We start from the raw sequence: 22,826 nt of genomic DNA on the forward strand, positions 1-22,826 counted from the left end.
AAAGTCACTGTCACCAGCCTGCCCACCCTCCAGCCCGATCCCCAGCCAGGGGGCCACTCACATCCTCTCATCTGCGTCTCCCCCTCGGCCAAGTTTTCCGGAAACATCCGGCTGGAAGGATGCTCCAGGGAGCGGAGCAGTGGTCGGGAGGCTGTGGCCGAGAGGCTGTGGCCGAGAGGCTCCTCGGGGCTTCTTGCTGGTGTGCCCTGGCTCCGGCTCTGATCACATCCTCAGCCGCGATGAGGGTGAGAGCCGGGGGCGGGAGCTGCTGGCCGCCCGCCCCACGGGGCCCAGGACTCCTCCAGCCGCGGCCACCAGCTGCCTCGGGGAGTAGAGTGGTGCCCTTCCCGCTCGCTCGGGAGGGGGACGCGGGCAACGACAGCGGGAAGTTGTCAGTTCTGTGTGCTGGGTTTCTCTGTGCCAGGCGTCACCAGTGTGCACGCGGCGGCGTCCGCGGTTCTTCCAGGCACCCGTGTTCCCGGGGAGGACACTTGGGGAGGGCGCTGGCGGGGAGCCCCCAGACCCACCGAGCCACATGAAATCCAAAGCCCTGGGCAGGACGGGACCGGGCAGCTGGGTCCCTCAGCGGCCGGGCTATGGGACCCAGGGCTCCGCTCAGCTCTTCTTGCTGCCTGACCCAGCGAGCCGCGTCAGGACTGAATGTGACCTCCAGACGCAGCGGGCGGGGGCGGGCGGGGGCCGGGCACAGGCCCAGGTTCGGCTGGGCGGGCCAACTGGCACAGGCTCCCTCCCTCTCTCCCGATCCGTGGCAGCGTCAGCAGCGGTAAGAACAGACTGAGGGATCCAGAAAAACAGAGCTCCCACCCCCGGCAGGCAGGGAGCAAGCAGCCTCTTCCGCCCGCCCGCCAGCCAGCCCTCCCCGCCAGCCAGCCGGTTCCACCTGCGGTCGCACCCCCCCTTCCTCACAGGCCCCCAAAGCCTGGACCAGCCTCCCAGAGGGCTGTGGGTGGCCAGAACTGGCTAGCTTTCAATGGGGATGGGGGCTGGGGAACTTGGGATCTACTTGGGAGTACTCGGGTGCCACCAACCATTTGGGGTGGGGGAAGGACCTGGGGCTCCCAGAGGTCTAGCCTGGGGTCTGGAGACTCTGGCGGCCTATTACATCCTCTCTTCTCTGAGAGCACCTGCTATAAGGTCCCAGCAGCTCCCTGGAGGCCAAGACAACCGAGCCGACTTCTACAGCAGCATCCGGTCAGGCTGACTTCCACAACCAGCTCTTCCCCCTAGCCCTTGCCCTTGCCCTTCCATCCTGCTCTAGAAGCCCAGAGGACAGGGACAGACAGCTCGGAGCTTTCCTGTATCCCTGGCCCTGTGTGCTCAGCCACCTCCCATGCCAGCTGGCGGAGAGATCCCATACGGCTGAGAACCCAGGTCTTTCCCGTAGGATCCCACTGTGCTTGCTCCACAGGGGAATGCCAATGGGGGCCTATGGGAGCACACCCCCTCGGGGAAATGTCAGTGTGTTCCTGGGAGGAAACCCAAAGGCTCCCAAGGCTGAGGAGCCCCAGAAAACAGGCAGCTCTACTGTTCCCAACCATGAGACGGGCCCCAGGACATTTGCAAATGTCCGAGAAGCATTCTGGGCTCTCTCTGCCTCTGGCCCTCAGAGGGGCATTTTCATCTCCACAGCGTCAACTCCCTGGTCCCAGCTCCTCTGCTGCACCCATCCATGACTGCTGCCCTTCCAAACCTATGGGTGCTGGGGCTGCAAGAAAAGAAGGACGCTCTGGACACCTGAGGGTCTGAGGCTGGGACCCATGAAGGTCCCATGAGTGTCTATCTTGGAAGAAGGGCTGTGGGGTCAGTCTTGGGAACTCCGGAGTTGGCTGAGCGTCCCTGACATTGTGGTCTCGGGTTCTCCCACCCCACTTCTAATTTCTAAGGAAGGAGTTAGAGGCAGCTACTTAGGAAGTGAAATTGGCCAAGACAGGAAGTGAGGCAGGGGCCTGAGTCAGGGCCTGAGGCTGGCAGAGGACTGAAGGAGCCCACTAGCCCCAAGAGGGAGGAGGAAAGGGTGGCCAAGGTGACGCTTTCTCATGTGCTACCTGGAGCCCTTGAAGCACTCCAGTGGCTCAGGGGCTGACTGTTCCAGTCCTGATCCCCTCCACAGGGGTCTGAGTAAGCCTCCTGCAGAGCCTCCCCTCCATCTGCGTCCTGGGGACATTCTAGTACTCTGACGTGGGACCACACACTGGAGGACTGGATCCCTCACAGTCTGAGTCTCCCAGCTCCTCCCAGGAAGAAGCCTGGGGGACACCCCACCTCAACCTCCACCCTCACAGCAGCCTTCTTCCACTCACTTGCAAAAAAAAACCTTCCCGGCGCAAGAAGTGAGAGGAACATCCTCCCTGTCCTGGATCCTCCAGCCACGTTCTCCTTCCTTAAGAAATGTTGAGCCTGCACCGGACTCAGGGGACGTGTGATCACTGACACCACCAGCAGCCGCCCAGAGACCGCCAGTGTGCCTTGTGGACATAGGGAGCCCCGTGGGGGGCAGCTGGGGTGACCCCATCCTTGAACCTGCCACCTCCCGTCAGCCTAAGACCCACCTCACGCTTTAGACCTCGGCGGGCGCTTCTACTCGCCACTCACCAGTACGACGGAGGTACTCCATACCATGCCACACACTTGTGAGACCGTCACAAGGGCCATCTGCCCACCTACAGAGCCACAGGTGCCCTGGTCTGCAGGGGCAGAATGCCCTGTCCCCGGCGCCTTGGCTGGCTACACACCCGGGGAAGGACGTCTCACCAAGGCACACTCCTCAATCATGCCACTCTCTCCTGGGCAAAGCAGGAAACAAGTTGTACGTGGGAACATGGGGTCATAAAGGTCATTCTCTAGCTGTCCTTCCTCAGCAAGGAGTCGGAGGCTGGCTCAGAGTGAGGGAAGGCAGGAGCTGACAACACTTCCTGATTCAGGACACGAGAGTCCACGAGAGTCCAGAGCCAGCCCCATGTCTGGCCATACCTGTGTCCATGCCTTCTCCCTGAGAATCATCACAACACAAAAGAGGCCAAGGACCTCCAGACATGCTCTTCCAGGGCCATCTCCATCCTGCCTATGGAGATCTCCATCCCTCCTCCTCATCTGCTCACTTGGGCCGAGCCTAGCCCTGAACTCACGGCCACTGAACTCAGCGCACCAGCCGCTGGCTGGGCACACTACCCACTTGGCCAGGCTGCCTCACTGCTGTGTACAGGGCTCCCTAGGAGACACACTGTGCATTCCTGGAAAGGTCAGCCTGGCCTGGCAGTGGGGACGGTATGAACTCCCGACAGAACAGTGGCTGAGAACCTCCCCACCAGGTCTAGGTTCTCAACCATGAAAAAGATGAGACCAGACGGCATCCACTGGCAGGCCGGGCTCACATGGGAGGGTGTGTCTGCTGAGCGGAGCTGGCATGGGACACTCACCTCCACCGCCCCCCTGCCTGCCCTGGAAACAGCACGTGGTACCCTTGATCTCAGCAGAGTAGAGGCAACCCTACCCTCCAACCACTGGCTCTACCTAGGGTCAGAACTCCAGGCCAGACGGATGTCTCCTTGGGGAACTTGAGGCCATTGGCCCAGTCCCATAGGCCCCTCCCTCCCACTGTGGCCCTTGCCCTAAAGCAGGCAGGGGGGCCAGGTCCCTGAGTATCCCCAATTCCTTAGGAGGCAGCTTCCTGCTCAGGCTCAGGCTCCACCCAGTGTGAGTCCAGGAGGGCAGCCCTGCCCCCTTGGCGCGCGCGCACACACACACACACACACACACACACACACACCACCACACAGAGACCCTGGGCTACCAGGTTGCCAGATCCCAGCTCCATTCACCCTCTTCAAATAACAGCCAAACTCTCGAACTCCACCTCTGCCACCAAGGCCACCGTGGCCTCTCCACTCCTGCCTGTCACGTCCTCATTGTCTGCGCTTCTAATATGTCTCACTTGAGTGCACTGTTCCTGACACAGGGTTCTCTGCTCCACTGCCTGCCCTTCCTTCCTTCATTACTTGGAAAAACATTAGCCACAGGGACCCATCGATTTAATCCCCTCCCCACTCGGTCCGGCTCTGCGAACTGGAGAGCCTGGGTTCCAATCCCAGCTCCCCCGCTTCTCAGCCCTGAGATCCTGGGTAGCACACTCAACATCTCTGGGCTGATTTCCTTAGCTGAATCAGAGCGGCTGCCTCAGCGCGGGATGGAGATGAAGTGTCTTCTTCCGCTATAGTAAGCCTGCCTTCCACTCGTGGCTAAACTTCTGCGTGGCAGGCCACGCCCCTGCGTAACATCCCCAGGACAGAGGCAAGGATCGGCCCCATGCTACAGGTACCCACTCGGGCCAGATTCCATGGGAGGCAGAGTTGGGACTCCAGTCCAGCCTGTGTGTTGACTTGCAGTCTGCCATCTGAGTGTCCACTGTATACTCAAGGGCTGTACACATCTGGCTCTTTCTACCCCGATGAGAAACCTGGCAGGCAGACCTGCCTCCCTCTTTTTAGATAAAGAGCAGATAAACCGAAGCAGAGATGTGGAGGCCACCAGAGAGCTGTAGAGGTAAGGGGCGGGGAAGGGGCCAACACGCCTAAGGCATCAGAAGGTCAACTACTGACTATTTATTGATCAGGAAAGCCATATGGATGTGGCTGGGCTGGACAAGGTTCCCAACACGAGTTTTACGTCTACCCAGAAGTTATGCACACAGAAAAGGGCCTGTGGAGGAGAGAGAGCGAGCCCAGAGGCAGGATGGCCATTCCGATGGAGTGGGCCGGCAAGAAGGAAATCTGTGTCTAGGTGATGTGTGGTGATGCACTTTCATCGCGGAGGTGGGGACCTCTGCAAGTTCAAGGCCTGCCCAGGCTACAAAGAGACCCTGTCTTTTTTTTTTTCTTTTTTTTTTAAAGGAAAAGGGAGGGGGGAGAGGAAATCCGGACACATGGGGGGAGGGGTGGCGAGGTCATGAGAGGATGGAGGCCGGCCAGCCCTGGGTGGCCACCACCCAAAGTGGGTACAGAACCTTCCCTGGAGGCCTTGGAAGGAACATGGCCCTGCCCCCACTTCAACTTTATACTTCTAGCCCCCTGAGTGAGGGAGAGAAACATTTCCCACTGTGGTGAAGTCAGTGACTCGTTATATAGATGAAGAAAGTGAGTGGTCGGGATCACATGGACCGGAAGTCCAACGAGGTTTCTCTCAGGGCTGGGCTCTTCCGCAGCTGTCCTTCACAGCTGGGCTACGGAGGATGCTCCGGCGGCTCTCGGGACACCTGGCTGCTTACCTGCCTGGGCTCCCTGAGGGCCTGGTTCACTGTAGGCTCCTACCCCACACTGGGCCAGGACGGCTGAGTGCCATCTGCCTGGGACACAGTGTGGCTGGGGTCGCTTTCCTCTCAAGTCCTCAGCACCCCAGCAGGGTGCTCTGGAACATTCTCAGCCTCTCACCCCCACAGGCAGAGGAAAAGGAGCTACCGCGGGGCTGTGCGCACCTGCCTCCCCGCCCCCGCCTCCGGAACAGCCATCAGCAGCCACCGCGAGCAGGCATAATTGTCCAGATTGCTGTAATTCAGAGCAGCAGCCCGCGCCGGCGCTCACGGCGCTATTTCAAATGTCACTGAGCAGGGCCGGCGCACATGGGCCCCAGGATCGCTGGGGACGAGCTCACGGCCCTCTCTGCAGGTCCTAACCTTGAGACAGTGGCATCAGGGCGCTCCATCCCAGCTTGTGAGTCATCCCACCCTCCTCCCACCTCCCGATCTGCCCTTCCAAAAGAGAGAGCGAGCAGCCTCCTGGTGTCAGGCGACAGCTAGGAGGCTAGTGACAGCCTGAGAAGACTTGAGGGGCTGCAGACGCTTCAAGACATGGGGGGAGGTGGGCACTTCCCCTGAGCCATCGCACCATCATCATGCCGAGACCCACGTGTGGATAAAAGCAAAGGGGTCACATGCCCACAGCAGCGCGCAAAGCCCAAGGCAGGGACAACCCACCACTTTGTCACCAGGGGAGCCCACAGGCTGTGTGTGTGTGTGTGTGTGTGTGTGTGTGTGTGTGTGTGTGTGTGTGTGTGTGTGTGTGTGTGTGTGTAGGGGGGCCACACCCCATGTGCTTCACGTAGCTCTGAGGCCTTCATAGGTACGTGAGAAACCCTGAAAACAGCGCTAAGTGAGTGCAGCCCAGCATCAGGACTACGTGGCGGCGGCAGGAATCATTCCTGTAAGTGTCAGGGCGAAATGACTTCCAGCCACAGACCGGAAGTCCATTAGTGCTGCCTCGCCCTTAGGCTGATGGGCAGGAGGGACCGATAATGGGTACGGGATTTCCATCTAGGGTGTGGGAAGTTGTAGCACACCATTGTGGGTATGTGTAGGTGTGTTCTGTTTTGTTGTGTGTTTGAGACGGGGTCTCCTGTAGCCCGTGCTGGCTTCCCACTTGCTACGTGACTGAGGCTGACACTGAACTCATGATCCTCCTGCCTCTGCCTCCCAAGTGCTGGGATGACAGGTGTGTGCCACCATTGCCCAGGTTAATAGACTGCTTTTCAGTGGTCAAGTCTGTGACACACACTTCGCAGAGATTAAACCAAGGGAATCAGACCATTACATAAAGTCTCTTTAGAATTCATACCACAAACCACAACGTAGACACAAAAACACAAAGAACTGGCAACGCGGCCCCTCTGGGTTGACTGCACACTACACCCAGCCGGCTAAAGACACTGCCACAGAACCCGGAGAACAGGACACCCCCCCCCACACACACAGTTCTTTCTGAGCGATGGCCCTGCCCCCAGGCCAGGCCTACCTTGGGTGAGGGCGAGTGCAGATCAGGAAAGACACATGTCCGAGTGGAGAATCGGGAACACTGAGAGCATCCCCCAAGTTGGTGGCTGCTCTCGGGTGGTGTGGGACACTCCTGCTGGGCCCATTAGACCCTCAGCAGACCCCATGAGAATGAGGAGCCAGGTCTGAGGACCGGGGCCACAGGTGGCCGTGGTCGTGGCTGGGTTGGAGCTCCAAATAAAAGCCACTGGTTCTCACCAGCGACACACAGACTGAACACAGCAGCCTCAGCCATAGGGCATGGCAGGGCAGGGCCTGGGCAGAGGATGAGGGACAAGTGGCCTGGGCTGGCTCCTGATCCTCAGTGTATCTATCACCTCTGGATCTATGGTAGACCTTCAGCCACAGCTCCTTGTCCATGATAGGGGACGGGGGACGGGAACGGGTACAGGAGCGACTTCTCGGAGAGGGATGGGGTAAAAGAGGGCAGGAACCTACTGCAGTACCACCCTCAAGTGGGCACGTGTCTTTGTGTCCCTCAGAGAATGCACAGGCCAAGCAGGGACAGATGCTCACAGCTGCCAGCTCTGGGACTGTCAGTAAGACCCACCCATCCTAAGACCCTTAATGCCCGGCTTTCATGCCTTGCAGCCGTCCTGGATGGCACCACTATCTTAGGGATAGGTAAACTGAGGATCAGAGATAGGTCACCAAGCAGGAAAGTGAAGACCTCAGCCATGTTGAATGTGGCTTCAAGGCGGTTTTGATAATGTTACCAGGGCAGGGCTACCAGGGCCTCAGGGGCATCCTCTCAAAGGTCAGACTCTATTGTCAGGGCTCAGAGGTGTTGGGGACAGGGGTCCTATTTAGCCATCAGGGTGGTACTGCGAGGCGTCAATCTTGGAGGGCATGATGGCCTAGCCCAGCCTGTCACGGCGCATGTCACAAGTTCACCAGCTGCTCAAGACCAATAGCTGGTGACCCCCTGAAATGGATGTAGACAACTCCCATGGCTGTGCCCGGGGCCACAGCCTCACACACTGTGGAACACACCATGAAAACCCAGGCACAAAAACCAAATGTTTGCAGAGCCCAAACGTGCACCCAGCATGGGCACCCTTGGGACCCCATATAAGAGCTACGCGCACACTCCTGTAGTGCCACCGACACCGCGGCCCTGCCCTGGTGGCCAGTGAACTGCGACTCCACCAGGCACCTTGTCCACTGCTCCCAGGGCCCAGTGTGGCTGGCCACTTGTGAACTCAGCCTGCAGGCTCCTGAGCTATCCTAATTTCAGACACACCCTGCCCACCACTCACAGAACACATCCAGTCTCTGACGATCTGATGTATCTGCTGCAGGCCAGATACAGATACATCGGCAGCCTCGAAAGACAGGCGCTCTGGCCTGGGATAAACTCGGGCACGCGGCACGCCACCACGGCCCCTTACCTTTCTTCGCTGTCTCCATCTCCTCCTCAGTCCAGCGAGAACTCTCGTTCATCTCCATGGAAGCTGAAAGGGAGACAAGGCGATTGGTGGGAGCCCCACAGAGTGCTTTCTCCCAGCAGTCTGTTCTCAGCCAGCCGAGGCCCAGTTCCAGCTACCCCTGACCACAGTGCCCAATGCTCATGCTCGGGGGGCCGTACTGCAGGTAGACAGGGCCCCCCCCCACTGTGCACAGCAGGGCATCTCACACCTCCTTGGGCGCTACCCTCTAGAGTCTAGAGTCTAGATGGCCACAGCGCTACTCCAACCACGACCGTCAAAATGGCTTCTCAGCATCTGCCCAAGTCCCGTGAGTGGCGTCGCCATGGCTGGGGACTCCGGTTGTGCTGGTGACTGTTACCGTCTCCCCAGCTTGTCAAAGGGCAATGAGGCCCCTCAGAAGGGACACAGCTCCAGGCACATGTCGGGGCAGAGGTGGCCTTGTCTGAACCACACACTGCTCTCCAAACGCTCCCCAGGTGGCCCGCCCGGAGTCCAGCTAGGAGCCGCCGCTGACGGGAGCGTCGGGAACTGTCAGGCAGTGTGCTCTCGACAAACGGAGGGACAGAGAGGACAGAAAGTAGCTCAACGCAGGAGGGGGGTGGATGGGGCTAACCCCTGACAATCTCACCCCCTTCCTGCTGCCAAGCCCTGGCTACCTCCCGGACCTCACAGAATCCCCCGTCCTTCCAAGGACACCCCCAAGGGAGGCTTCACAAGCCAAGGGTAGAAGATTCTGGAACACTGAGAGACGCCCGGGGTGTGTTTTCTACCCGGCAGCATTGTCCCAGCATAGGCAAGGCCCTACAGGACTCTCGTACACATGAAGTGTGTGTACCACCAAGTGGCAGCTGACACATGCCCACAAGAGCCACACAGGATCTGTGGTCAGCGAGGCCGAGTTCGAATCCCGATTGTATCAGTGACTTGAGGTAAGGAATACCTCCCCAGCGCCCATATAATATATAAAGGCCCAAACCACCTCTCTTGGTCTGTGGAGTGAGAACCTAATGCAGATCTAGGGAGCTCCTAGTAGGGTCTGTGAGAAATAAAACAGGTCTCACATCACTATCTGGGAAGAGCCCCAGGCAGCCAAGATGACCTGCAGTGAGGATGAGCACACACTGCTGCCCCTGGTGGCTGCCCCTGGAACTGCAGCTCAGCTCTGTCTATTGGCTCTCTTATTATCACGGAGGCAGGATGAAGCCCCTCCAGGACAGAAAGGGGAACCAAACCAAGACCCACGAACGTTCAGGTACCACCAGGAAACTATCCTGCTAGCAGTAAGTTCACCCAGCTTCTCACCACCCAAGGAAATGGCCACATGGCTCAATCTTCTGATTTAAGACAACAAACAGGGCCTGGGTAGGGGAGGAGTTAAGGTTACAGCCTCTTCCGGGTCCTAAGCTCTGCCCGTGTCCAGGTTCTAGGCTCCTGGAATCTCTTACATTCTTCTTGGACGCAGTTTCTCTCTGTCCACGTGCAGATGCTGAGGCAGAGAGAAAATGGCCCGGGTCACAGTGAGCTCGGTAGCCAAACACTCGGTCCTGAACTCAACCACAGAGACCCAGGCCCTCAGCTACAGGCAGTTCAGTCCAACTTCAAGGAATCCTAGCAGGAGCCAATCTGGGGTCCCAGCCCCCAAGCCCCTGCTCACCTATCTCTGAATTCTGCTGAGGGGTGGCGGCCTCCTCATGGTTGGCCTCGTTGGCCATGGAGCGGGTGATGCGGCCTTTGCGGCGGCCTTGGCTGTTGGCAGTTTTACGGCCTTTCGAGGTCACGGCCTCTTTCTCATCATTATCCTCCCCGGAAGTATCATCTGTCTTCTCCCTGCAGTCATGGAAAAGGAGACCAGGATGGATCAGTCGGGGCTGGAAACCCCAGGGCAACTGAAAGAGACCTTCGGGTCTCTCCATCAGAGCTGGAGAAAGGTGGTGCTGGCCAAGAGAGGGTGCTATGGGCAGGCAGCCATCTTAGTATCAGCAGGGCAGTGGGAGCCCCTCCAGGTCTGGGAGGGAAGGGCAGTTGCTGGGTAGTCAACTGACTCCATTTGTCGCCAGTGGGGACTCAAGGGATGCTCACTGACACCCACCAGGGAGTTTTGCTGGAGGCCTTCGAGACTCTCTACGGGCCCCCTTACCAGTCACAGGAGTCGTAATTCTGGGCCTCTACAGGGCAATCAGTCAGGGTAACCCAGGACTGCATGCTTAGGGAAGAGCAGCCCAGCCCAGCTGTGTGTGTGTGTGTGGGGGGGGGGGGGGCATATGACCTGGGGACCCGGCTTCTCAGAAGCAACTGGGACAGATTTATCGCCTCTGTCGTCCATTCATCTTCCTGAAAGATGCTGGCTGGAGCCGTGGAGACAGGGAAGGGGGAGGCACTGATGTGCACGGCCCAGCACAGGCACCTGCGGCCCCTCCGCCTTCTCCCACTAGCTTAGCGCTGCCAGGTGCTGATGGGGGGTGAGTGTGACGGTGGGGGCCGCCAGATGCTTGCACCCACGCTGTCCTCCCGAGGCTCTTCAACCCCCCCCTCCCTCTTGGACCTCAGGAGCCTTGGGGGGGAGAGGCAAGGCTGAGCGCCAAAGTGGCTGTCTGGATTTATGAGTCCAGGAGCAGGGCTCAAATGAGCAATCAGTCTCCTAGGTCTCTGGGGGGCTGCGGAGAGGGCGGGGGATGGAGGGAGCAGGGGCTGAGGCTTCCGGGAGGAAAGGCCTGGGAGAACCGAGTGGGGCTCCACACTGGCGCCAGGCTCCGCTCCCCAGGGCCCAGGTGTGAGCTGAGCAGCTGCAGGGCCTTACTTGCTCAGCTCCTCTTTCTCGTTATCCACATCCTGCTTCTCCTCCTCCTTGTCGGTCTCCTTCTCCTTCTCCTTCTCCTCCTTCTCCTCCTGGCTGCTCCGGGCCATCTGCTGTTGCTGCTGCTGCTGCTGCTGCTGTTGCTGCTGCTGCTACAGTCCAGGGAGCAGAGGCAGGGGGGAAAATGGGAGACAGGTGAAGCTGGGGAATGGGGGGATGGGGAACGCAGAGGCCGGGGGGGGGGGGGGGGGGGGGGCGGGGCAGCTGGGAACCAGCCAGGGGGGAGAGGCAGGAGTCAGAGGGAAGTGTGAAAAGCGCCATGTCCTGACACCGGGTTCAATTCCTGCCTTGTCCACTGAGCCCAGTGGAGCGGCAGCAGCCGAAGGCGCTGAGGCGGGAGACAATAGATGGGGTGCAGGCCGGCACACCAACACAAGGTGTGAGGGAGAGGGCGGAAAGCAGACCTCCATTGTTCCTTCCTGGTAGGAAAACAGCGCTCTACCATGGCTCTAAGGCCCTGTCTTTCACAGGACTAGGCTACACAGGGGACAGACAGGGACATCGTGGTACACTGGCGGGCACAGCAAGAGCCTGACTTGTACAGCCACCATGGACTCTTGAGGTTACACTCTGTCCACTCTGGGTCCCCAGAGTCACCCTCCCCACCACCAGGAACCCCATGTTCTGGAAGAGGAGGGGCCAGGGCAGCTATCCTGCCCAGAAGCAGTCAGGCATGATGCTCCTCAGCTGGGCGCCAGATGTCTGTCTGTCCGCCAGTCCGGGCCCGACTTTCAGACCCCAACCCTTCATACCGTAGCCCAGGGGAGAAGCCTCACACTGGCGGACAGAGCCCCCGGAAGCTGGCGCTGAATGGCTTTGCTGTCAGTTCAACAGTTTTCCCTTTTTGTGTGCCCAAGGTGAACCATGGAAGCTGGAGGGTCCGAACCCAAGGAGACGGAAGGCAGCACAGGAGGAATTCCTGCTGCCCAGAATGCATTTCACAGGTATCGGCACCTTGGGCCTGGGCTGTCTCATGCAGGGACACAGAATCCAAGCCACTCCGCTGCGTCTCCCACCCCCACATGGAAGGCCTGCAGCCCAGTGTCTTCAGGGACTGGGGAGGACGACCTGGAACCAAGCCTAGGACCCAGGCCTTACTGCCCATGGCAAGAACCATAAGAGGTGTCCCTGCAGCCCGGGCTGAGCCCCTGCGGATAGGGATGAGGAGAGGGCAGGCTGCCCCGGCCAGAGAGCCTCTTGTCTGTATAACGGTGCCTTGGCCTGAATGAAGCCATGTGCTTGGCCCCTGCTGACTTCTGGGAGTCTTGAAGCGGGTGCTGGGTCCCTATGATCAGCTGCTTGAAATTGGTAAATCACAGAGCCTCCAAGGCTGGCTGGTAGCACCAGCCAGCTGTGCCTAGGGATCTTGGGCTTGCAGTGGCCACATGGGCTGCTGTGAGCTGTGGTTCCTGATGCCCAAAGGCTGCCAGACCCTAACCTCACCAAGACCACCATGATCTCTGGCTAGAAGAAGCATCAATATTGTAAACGGCCCAGCTTAATCAGAAGTAGGGGTACATACCTGTAACCCCAACACCTGGGAGGGAGAGGCAGGGGGATTGTAGCATATTAAAAAGGGCAACCAGAGCTACACAGTGAGATCATGTCTCAATATAAAACCATCCAAACAAAAATAAAATAAATTCCCAGGCTGCTCCAGTTGGTTACCAAGTTTACAGACACTCACACTAACCGGCAAGTTCTTTTACTTATTTGTTTGTTTGTTTATTAATTATGTACACAGTGTTCTGTCTGCATGTATGCCTGCAGGCCAGAAGAGGGCGCGAGATCTTATTGCAGATGGTTGTGAGCCACCATGTGGTTGCTGGGAATTGAACCCAGGACCTCTAGAAGAGCATCCAGTGTTCCTAACCACTGAGCCATCTCTCCAGCCCAGCAAGTTCTTATCTAATGGCTGGTGAAAAGGACTTCAGGCTGGATAACCCCTAGGCTCCAAGGCATGAGGCTTGGCTGTGCCACTGTGTGAACAAATGAGAATGGCTATATGCCAATAAAGCTTTATTTACAAAAGCAAGTGGGGGGCCGAGTTTGGCTGGAAGCAGACTCTGGGCTAACCCTGAGGCTCCTACCCCTTGCAAGTCTACTGCTGGGATCCTCAGGTCAGAGTGAGGAGAAACTTCAGGGAGTCTGTATCACACAGCAGAAGGGATGACCAGGGAGACTCCAACCCCAGGAAGGTCCAGGAAAAGCAGAATTAGAATGTCACCCACCCCATGACTCCCAAGCTTGCAGTAGTAAGTGACAATTTATCAGTTATGGTCAGGGTAACCATGTATGTCCCCCACCCCCAGAACACAGTGCTATACACCCTGAAAGGCTCTAGGGCACTACAGGTATCTGTTCATATCTGCTAGGAATTTTTTTTTTTTTTAAAACAACAGCTGTAAGGACAGACGCCAGCTGACAACGTGCCTCACGTCACATCTTTGAGCTTCTCGCTCTTCCCAACAACCCTGACGTTACACCTGTTCCAAGGATGAGAACAAGTCACAGAGAGGTAAAGCAACCCAGGGTCACACAGCATTTCCTAGCAGAGCCAGATGGGACATCCACCACAGCCTCGGGGCCTCTGGACTCCTACAAGTTAGCAATCCTGCGGCATCCACTTCATTCCTATCTCAAATGAACGCCAAGGCCCCCAAAGTGTGGAGCTCAATCCTCCAGAGCATGTTCTGAAGGGTTCTGAGGGAGATCAAAGGTTAAGACAAGACCCTCAGGGGCTACAAACACAGCCCTGCCTGGCTTGAGTCCCCAGCCTCTGCACTGGGTCTTCAGAGGTCTGTGGCGGTCAAGACCGAGGGAAGCGTAGTTACCTTGTCATTAACAGACACGCATGCCTTGTTAGTTTGAGACTCGGGGCAGGGAACTGCTGGTTTTGTTTCTTTTCTCAGAGCTGAGGACCAAACCCAGGGCCTTGCACTTGCTAGGCAAGTACTCTACCACTGAGCTAAATCCCCAGGGGAACTGCTGTTTAAGACAAGTTCTCACTATGTAGCCCTGGTTAGCCTGGAACTCAAGAGATCCACCTGCCTCTCCCTCCCAGCTGCTGGGACTAACACCAGGCCAGAGATCAGCTTTTTTTTTTTTTTTTTTTTTTTGGTTTTTCTAGACAGGGTTTCTCTGTAGCTTTGGAGCCTGTCCTGGACTAGCTCTGTACACCAGGCTGGCCTCGAACTCACAGAGATTCACCTGCCTCTGCCCCCCGAGTGCTGGGATTACAGGCGTGCGCCACCACAGCCTGGCCAGAGATCAGCTTTTAAACAGACATGAGGGGCCGCATCATGCAGGGCCTCCAAGGTCCAGTTGTGTGGCCACTGGGGGTCAGCCAGCCTAGGACTGTGAGGTCATTCCCACTGCTGGAACAGGGAAGCAGGAGCTTCCTGTTCGTGGTGTGTGCTCCAGAGGCCCTCTGAGGCCTGGCAGGAGTTAAGAATTTACATGGTGACAAGTGGCACTTCGTACACAGCACAGAGGCTCCCAGCACTAGCCATTCACGCTTTCCTGGGCTGTCTGCAGCAGAGACGCTTCCCCAGAGCACCATGGGACGGGTGCCTGGGTGCTCAGGTGTCCATTCGTGATGGCCCAGGCTTGTTTATTCTTTATTTCTTCACAGAACTTGGGATGGAGCCCTGGGCCTTGGCCCAAGCTAGCCAAATGCTGTACCCCAGTGCTGTACCCCCAGGGCCTCATTTTAAATCAAATGGGGGCTGGGGGTTGGACATGACGGGTGTGCTGGCTAGTTTTATGTCAACTTGACACAAGCTTGAGTCATTTAGGAGGAGGAAATCTCAATTGAGAAAATTAGACTGGCCTGCCCGTGTGCACGCCTGTGGTGCCTTTCTTGATTGATGACGATATGGGAGGGCACAGACCACTGTGGGCAGTGCCAGTCCTGGGCTGGTGGCCCTGGGTTCTATAAAAAGAAGGCTGAACAAGCCATGGGAAGCAAGCCAGTAAGCAGCACCCTCCATGGCCTCTGCTCCAGTTCCTCCCTCCAGGTTCCTGTCTTGAGTTCCTGCCCTGACTTCCCGCAGAGATGGGCTGTGCAGTGAAACTGTAAGCTGAAATAAACCTGTTTCTCCCCCAAGTTGGTTTTGGTCACAGTGTTTATCACAGCACCAGAAACCCTGACTGAGACAGTGGGGGACAAAGAAAGGTGCTTTGCTGTGTAAGCCTAAGGACCCGAGTTCAAATCCCAGCATCGCCATCAAAGGCTGCACATAGCTGTGTGTGCCCAGAATTCTAGTGCTGGGGGTGGGGGCAACCACAACACAAGATTGCTGGGGTTTGCTGACCACCACCCCAGTTCCAGCTTATGTGGGAGACCCTGTCTCAAGGATCTAGAACAGAATGATAGTGCCAATCTGTGCACACACACAACTCCACCACCACCACCACTTTCCTGTCCTACCACCAGAATAAAATCTGCGGTCCTCGCCACACCCGGGACACCCATTCTGGAACTACCCCCACAGGGTAGCTGGATCCCACCCGCCTCCTGCCTTCAGAAGAGGCCACTGGAGTACCTTCCTGGGGTCTTTCCGCCCACTGTGCCCTTTGCCTGCCAGTCCCTTCTAAGTCTGGCCTCAGGTGCCTTCTAGAGAAGCCCTTGGGGTCGGATCCCTGAAAGCTACGCTTGCTCATGTGGCCCCTCAGGGCTTCAGTAGTCCTCTATACCACCTCAGAGTGACTGTCCAGAGACTTCATGTGTCCTGCTCACAGTGACGTCATCAAAACAGACCCAAACATGTGCAGCGGGACCTTCCCTGATGGGCAGCTCCCAGGGCTATTGATCTGGGAAGCAATAACCCAGCTCTTAGGAGCGCCAGGGTGATGTCTGTCCCGGGGTGATGGATCATGCCCACGCAGCACCCACACTTCTGTCTCCAATGTGGTCAGTTGAGGCAGTGGGGGCAGCTGAGCCTTCTGTGCTGCGTGTGTCCTGGCCCAGGCAAATGTCTCCAACCTTGCTCATTCCCCACAGAAGTGACCCAGCTTGCTCTATCCGCAGGGTTCAGCCTCTCCAGCCTCCTGGGCTCCCCAACTGCCAGCCCTGAGCAGATTCCTCCCTCGGCAAGGAGCTGGGCATGAAACCAGGGATGCCTGCTCAGCTGGGCCTGAACTGGCACGGGTCTGCCTTGCCCGGAACACCCTCAATAAAGCAGCTACGCGGCCCACCACAGACTGACGCCAAGGAGCTTGATGTCCTCGACGGGAGGCCTCCTACTGAGGTCTGAGGCACAAGCACAATCCCCTCACTGGTGACCAACATCCAAATGGCCTAGCCAGGGCACTGTGGCTTCATGTGACACACAGGCCTCGGCCACCAGCTTCTGGCAACCTCACAGGCAAGGGTGGCTAGCTGGTCCTCAAGGAAGGAGTGCCAACCATACATTGCTCCGGCCTATCCGGTGATGCCCTGGAGCAGCCTGCTGGTCATACTGCTCCTGGGCAGGCAACCTGGGCCTTGCCTGGGAACAAGGTCGTCTGCCCCTGGGCAAGCAACCCGAAAAAAGTGTGAGGGTGAGAGAGGAGGGTGAGAGGAAAGGTGGACGAAGAGGTGAGATGGGGACAAGAGGAGGTGACATGGAGTCACAGAAACACGGGCAGACAGGAAGGCAGACAGACAGATGACAGCGGACAGGAGACAGGGCCAGACTGAAAAAGGATGAGAGCCCAGAGCGGAAGCCACACACAGCAGCAGAGCGACCAGCGTGTGTGGCCAGGACCAGGAAGAGCACAGTGTGACAGAGGGGCAGCCGACGGGACACCGTGGGCCAGGATGTGAGGGCGAAGAGCCTCTGCCACCAACGTCCCCCTCAGCCAAGAGCGGCTGGCCTGGAGTCCAGGACGGACTTTTCCTGTCTCATGCCCTGCCTCTGCAGGAAAATGCTCCAGGAGACCTAGTCTACCCTCGGGGACAGGCCTGCTCAGTCACAGGTGTCCCCACCACAGGAAGCCACAGCATGTCTTCTGGGCATGGCCGGGCTTCTGCGGGCTCGGGGTTAGGATGTAGCGATCACTACTGTGACTCCATAGCATGTGATTCTCCTCAGGGCAGATCTGGGCTAGGGACTGCTGTCCAGCCAATGGGGCAGCTTGGGGAAAGGTGCCGGTCAATGACCCTGCTCCTGCTCCCCAGAACAGGCGGCCACTGTCCCCAGAGTCTATGCCTGTGCCGGCCTCACCCTAGGCAGAGGCCAGAGAAGTTTCTGGAATGGGAGCTACCCTGTTAGCTACGCAACAAGGTGAGCCTGCCACTCCGAACGGCCAGCTACGCTCATCACCCAGGGGCAGCTAAGGTCAAGGAAAGCCTTACTCTTTTTGGCTCAGAATAAAGGCAACCACTGGCCGGTGGGGCTGAGAGCTGACAGGACATTGGTGGCCGCCACTGATACCCAGTGACTTTCCGGAGGACTCTGTGTTTTACATGTGACCACTGAACACGTACTGACACACAGCAGGAGGAAGACAGACAGGGAAGGACGGGCTACCAGGTCCAGGCCAGCATGGATGCCTCGGGGCAGGTGCAGGACACTAACATGGCAGACACCTCCAAGAGACCTGGCCAGACAGCCTTGCAGGGAAGAACTTGCTACCCTGTCCTTAGCTATCTCGGTCTGTGTAGGGACATTCAAGAAAGGGCCCTGAGGGTGCCCGAGGTTCACCTTACCCTCCGCCACCACCTTGCTCCCTGCTTGGGGCTAGTCCCCAGGGCTGAGGTTCTCAGAGTCACTAACAGCAGGTCTGAAGAACCAGAGAGACTTTTGGCGGGGACATGCTGGCCACCAGAGAAGTAGGTAAACCTGGGAGTTGACATCTCCACAGATATCCGTCCCCTAGGGTCATTTCTCTGCTTCTGTTCCTCTCTTGGTTTAATCCCACCAAGGCAGAGATGGAAGGGGGGGGCGGGGGGGGGGGGAACGACAGGAAACAGACGACAGACAGTGGACACAGGACATGTGCGTGAGCTAGGCAAGGAGGCAGCCAGCTCAGGAAATGTAACTTCTCCAAAGTGGCATGCAGGATGTGGAGCTTAGGGAGGGGCCACTGGCACCTTAAAGACCTGGGAAGTGGGCACCTGGTGTCTTGTCTACCTTGAAGCTCTTCCCTGGGGAGTCGGACCGTGGGGAGGGCTTGCTGGAATTCCCAATGTCTTCCTGAACACATGGACTCCCCTGTACCGGCAGTTCTTCAATCCTAGTGTACAGTGAGCACTCGATGCACGCTCTCATGAGCACAAGCATCCTGTCCAAAGAGCCACCCCTTGGGGAGACTCTGACAGGCACCTGGTGTGCTGAGCAGCAGAACAGCCACGTGTGGTGTTCCTAAGCCAGAGTGTGGCCTGGAGCCACAGCAACCACACCAGGACCACGGACACCATAGCATCTATAAATAGCGGGCACCGCGGCCAGGGGATGTGCAGAGGATGAGGAACTGTGTGAGGGGTGCCCGAGATGGCAAAGAATTGGGCAGAGAGAGATGGCCTAGCAGCTCCTGGAGGCGCCAGTGGGGACAGGGACCAAAGAGCAGACGGAGACAGAAGCGGTACCACAGGACACACAGCCACACTGGGCAGGGCCGCCCTCCGGTGGGAGCAGCTTTCCGCCCTCAGCCTGTTTCAGGGCATGTCGCCACAGCGCAGAGCCCAGAAAAATCGGTCCCTAGAGTCCCCAGCCCAGCAGCAGAGCCGCACATGAAACACGCCGGCAGTGCGGCTGACCAGAGAGAGATCACAGGCTAGCCCCACTACGGAATAATCCCAGCAGGACAAACGTCTTCCCTCAGCTCCCACAGCCATGGGAGTGAGTCTGTCCCTGGTCTGTCTCCTGTGGATGCCCCATTAGTTACGTTCTCAGCTCTCTGAGTAGAAAGGAGTCACTTTCTCCCTTCAGCTGCTGAACTGTCACTGTGGCTACTCCAGCTATCACTACCACCGCCGCCGCCACCACTGCCACCGCCACCCACCCACCCCCGCCGCCGCCATCAAAATCAGCATCATCGCCGTGGTGGTTTAAATGAAATGCTTCCCATACTCAAGTATCTGAACACTTGGGTCCCAAACTGGCAGCACTGCTTAGGAAGGGTTAGGAGGCGTGGCCTTATTAGAGGAAGTGCGTCACCAGGTGCAAGCTCTGAGGTTTAAAAGCTGCCCGTGACCCCGTTTGTTCTCTGCTTGGAGCTCAGCTTCCTGCTGCCGTCGCCACGCCTCTCTGCCATGATGGACTCCTATCCCTCTAGAACGGTAAGCCCAAGTAAACGCGTTCTTGTTTAAGTTGCCTTGGCAACGGTCTTTTACCACAGCAACCGAAAAGTAACTGAGACATTCACTATCACCGCCATCACCAGCATCACCACCATCAATATCAACCACCATCACCAACCAAAGACCATGATCACCAGCATCATCACCAAAACCACCATCTCCATCAGCAACAGTGTTATCACCACTGCAGCCATCACCATCACCAGCAGCACTACCACCATGGCAGGCAGCCGCGCCCCTCTACTTCTCTCTCTAGGGCTGGGAACAGAGATTTAAACAAGGCCCCTTCTTGTCTCCGTAGACCCAAAGCCTCCCGACCTCACCACACTTTCTGCTTGGTGTCTAAGTGACCTTTTGTCCACCAGTCTAGAACATTCCTGAGTACCCCAGCAAAACCTCGAGCATACCCACTGCTCTGTGCCACAAAGCTGTGGCGTCACACATCTGTCAGAAGCATGGGTAGGCCAGCTCACTGTGGGCACATAAAATGAGCTGGAAAACCACAGCCACGGACCAAGTCCAGCCATCCTTAAAGTCTGGAATGGACAGAAACTCAGTCCTGGGTGTTTCACTGAGCATGCACACACGAGTGTGTGTTTGTGTGTCTGTGCACATGTAGATGGAGGCCAGGTCTTGTTCCTCAAGAGCCGTTCACCTTGTAGTTTGAGGCTGGGTCTCTCTAGGACCTACAGCTTGTTGATTAGGTAGGCTGGTCGGCCAGAGCCAGCAAGTCACAGGATCCTCCTGTCTCTACCTCTCTTCACTGGAATTACAAGAATGTGCTACCACACCCAGCTTGTGGTGTGAATTCTAGGGACTGAACCCAGGCTCTCTAATGCTTACACAGCAGACATTTACCAACTTGCCGGGCATTGTATTTACTGGGGTGCTTCAACTGTCTCAGGAGATGGGTCAAACCGAACCGGAAAGCACCTGTTTCGTGGACAGCAGGCCTTGCTCTTGATGGTTCAGACCAATGCGCAGGGGGGCCTGACCTTTGCCAATCTGGGAGAAGATGGCCAGCACAGTCTCTCTCCACCTCCCAAACACCACACTCCCAGAATCCCCGGGCCATTGTGTACCAGGGTCCCATGCATTTACCTAGTTATCTTCCAGAGGTCAGCCAGCTTTTCCTAAAGGTGGATAGTGATGCTGTACGTTGCAGGCTGTGCAGTAATGGCTTTGTGTCAATAAAGCTTTATTTATACAGAGGCAGAGAGCAGAACGGCATGCTGCCAGCTGCTGGCACTCTAGGCTCATTCTAGTCACCAAGGGATGAAACCGACATGGTGACCACTGGCCATTTCTCCTCTCAAATATCCATCAGAGAAGAAGCAGAGTTGGGGAAGTTGGGTGGTTCACCCCAGACTGTCCGGGGCAATCTTTACTTTGAAAACGTGCATCCCACCTTAAGAATTTCTTATGGGTATGGGTGTTTTTTCTGCATGTGTATCTCTGTACCATATATGTGCCTGATAGCCATGGAGACCAGAAGAGGACATCAGATCCCTTGGGACTGGAGTTACAGATGGTTGTGAGCCAACATGTGGGTACTGAAAAATCACATCTGGATCCTCTGTAAAAGCAGCCAGTGCTCTTTTTTTTTTCCCCTTCCATTTTTTCAGGACAAGATTTCTCTGTGTAGCCCTGGCTGTCCTGGAACTCTATAGACCAGGCTGGCCTCAAACTCACAGAGATCCACCTGCCTCTGCCTCCCGAGAGCTGATATTAAAGGTGTGTGCCACCAAGCCCAAATGCAGCTGGTGCTCTTAACGGCTGAGCCATCTCTCCAACCCTGAAATGTGGCCCTTTAACCATAAGGACTATGGACCAGGCAGCGCTGGGCCAGGGAAGTCCCAGCTAAGACAGAGCAGCTGTTTGCTCCCATACTGCACCGCCCACAGCCTCTTCAAGTCGGACGCCATAGAGGGAACCCTAATGATGTAAGGGGCCAATCATGAGGGATGCTGACCACCCAGCAAGAGACCCTCGAGGGCAGGGGCTGGGGCCCCAAAGCCAAGCAACCCCCACCCTCTCTCACCTGGCTCTTGCCTCGGCGCCGGTAGCTCCGCCTCACCAAACTCTTGTAGTTTTCATTCTTCTTGGTCAGGTAGTAATAGAGGACACACTCAGCCACCGTCTGTGGAGCAGAGAGAAGACACTGAGGAGTGTGCAGGGCGAAAGTAGGAGCCTGGAGCCAGGGGCCCGAGTTCAAATCCTAGTTTCTCCGATGACAAGGTGGGGACCCTGGCCAATCTCAACCAGCTTGTGTGTAACAGGCAGAAACTGATCGTGCCAATCAAGCCGGGTACTCTGAATGAGCACACAGAACAAAGCCTGGCACGGAGAGACGGTAGAGACGCAGGCTATCAACACAGGGCCTGTCCTCGCAACTCTAGGTAAGTAAGAGTGACGGCATCTCAACAGCCCAGCTACCATGCAGAGCAAGGCCTCAGGTACATACAGCTCCGCAAACCCGGCCTTTGTCACACATGGCCCTGTGCGCCTTCCCGGACACTCGGGGTCCTGAACAACCTCTCCCAGAACTTAGGCCCCAGGGACAAGAAGCTTCGATGGATGCGTGCAGCGGCCACAGTGCCCAAGATGTCCATTCCGATCATGTTTGACCTAGTGTCAAGCCAGAGACCATGAGGACCGTGGGGTGGGACAGACGCCAGCTGCCTATCCATCAGGCCACCCCTGGAATGTGCCATGAACAGACACTGTGTCTCCAGGGTCTCCCAAACCAACCCTTGCCCACACCCCTGACCCACCAGAGAAACTGTGTGCCCGTCGGCCCAGGTAGGTGCCAACCTTCCTCTTGGCCTGGCAGTGAGTGGTAAGATGCGGGGTCCCACCTGGATGTCAACCTCATTCACAGTCACACTGCCTGGCCCCGCTGGCCTTTAGCAGGCACCTGTGTCCTCGAGGCTCTGACCAGCCTCATCCAGGCCCTCTGAGGACCTCTTGCCCTCACACTCCCAGCCTCTTCCCTCCCCGCCGCCTTGCTCAAGCTCCAATTTCTGAGCCACCCTAGCCTTAACCTAGGACTGTTGAGTCGCCCACACCCAGCAGGACGCATCACCAGTCAGGTAGGCTATTTATAGGGCTGGTTGCCAACACTGGTTCTTCAGGTACTGGATCCCAAAGGATCTCAGAACCTATCAGCCCCCACGACAGATGTAAGGAATGGTCACTGTCTTTGAAAATGGCTGTCTGGATCTTGGGTCCCACTCCCACCGGCTGCCAGGCGTCCCACCGCTGAGGGGCCAGACACACACTGCAGCCCTCAAGGGGGGGGCATGGTAATCTGAGGTGCTGGGGTCTGCAGAAACAACTCCAGCACACAGCCAGTGCCACCACGCACCCACACCAAGGGCTGTCCACATGCTGTCGGCCATCCCGGTGTGTCGAGTA

At 57.4% G+C, this 22,826-nt stretch overlaps 1 protein-coding gene across 31 annotated transcripts in view; it reads right to left on the reverse strand.

Annotated features, from left to right (window-relative positions):
• Ncor2 (nuclear receptor corepressor 2) overlaps positions 1-22,826 on the reverse strand; it is a 162,576-nt gene that overhangs the window by 43,203 nt on the left and 96,547 nt on the right. For 28 of the 31 annotated variants that reach the window (XM_076561252.1, XM_076561254.1, XM_076561232.1 and 25 more), the window contains 4 exons: positions 21,451-21,549; positions 11,066-11,214; positions 9,923-10,095; positions 8,230-8,292 (listed from right to left, as the gene is read on the reverse strand). In XM_076561252.1, the coding sequence (XP_076417367.1) occupies positions 8,230-8,292; positions 9,923-10,095; positions 11,066-11,214; positions 21,451-21,549 (484 nt within the window). The remainder of the gene's footprint in view (positions 1-8,229; positions 8,293-9,922; positions 10,096-11,065; positions 11,215-21,450; positions 21,550-22,826) is intronic. The other 3 variants (XM_076561255.1, XM_076561242.1, XM_076561235.1) reach the window with 1 other exon arrangement.

The sequence above is a fragment of the Peromyscus maniculatus genome, chromosome 23 (assembly GCF_049852395.1).
Source record: "Peromyscus maniculatus bairdii isolate BWxNUB_F1_BW_parent chromosome 23, HU_Pman_BW_mat_3.1, whole genome shotgun sequence".
NCBI classification, from domain to species: domain Eukaryota; kingdom Metazoa; phylum Chordata; class Mammalia; order Rodentia; family Cricetidae; genus Peromyscus; species Peromyscus maniculatus.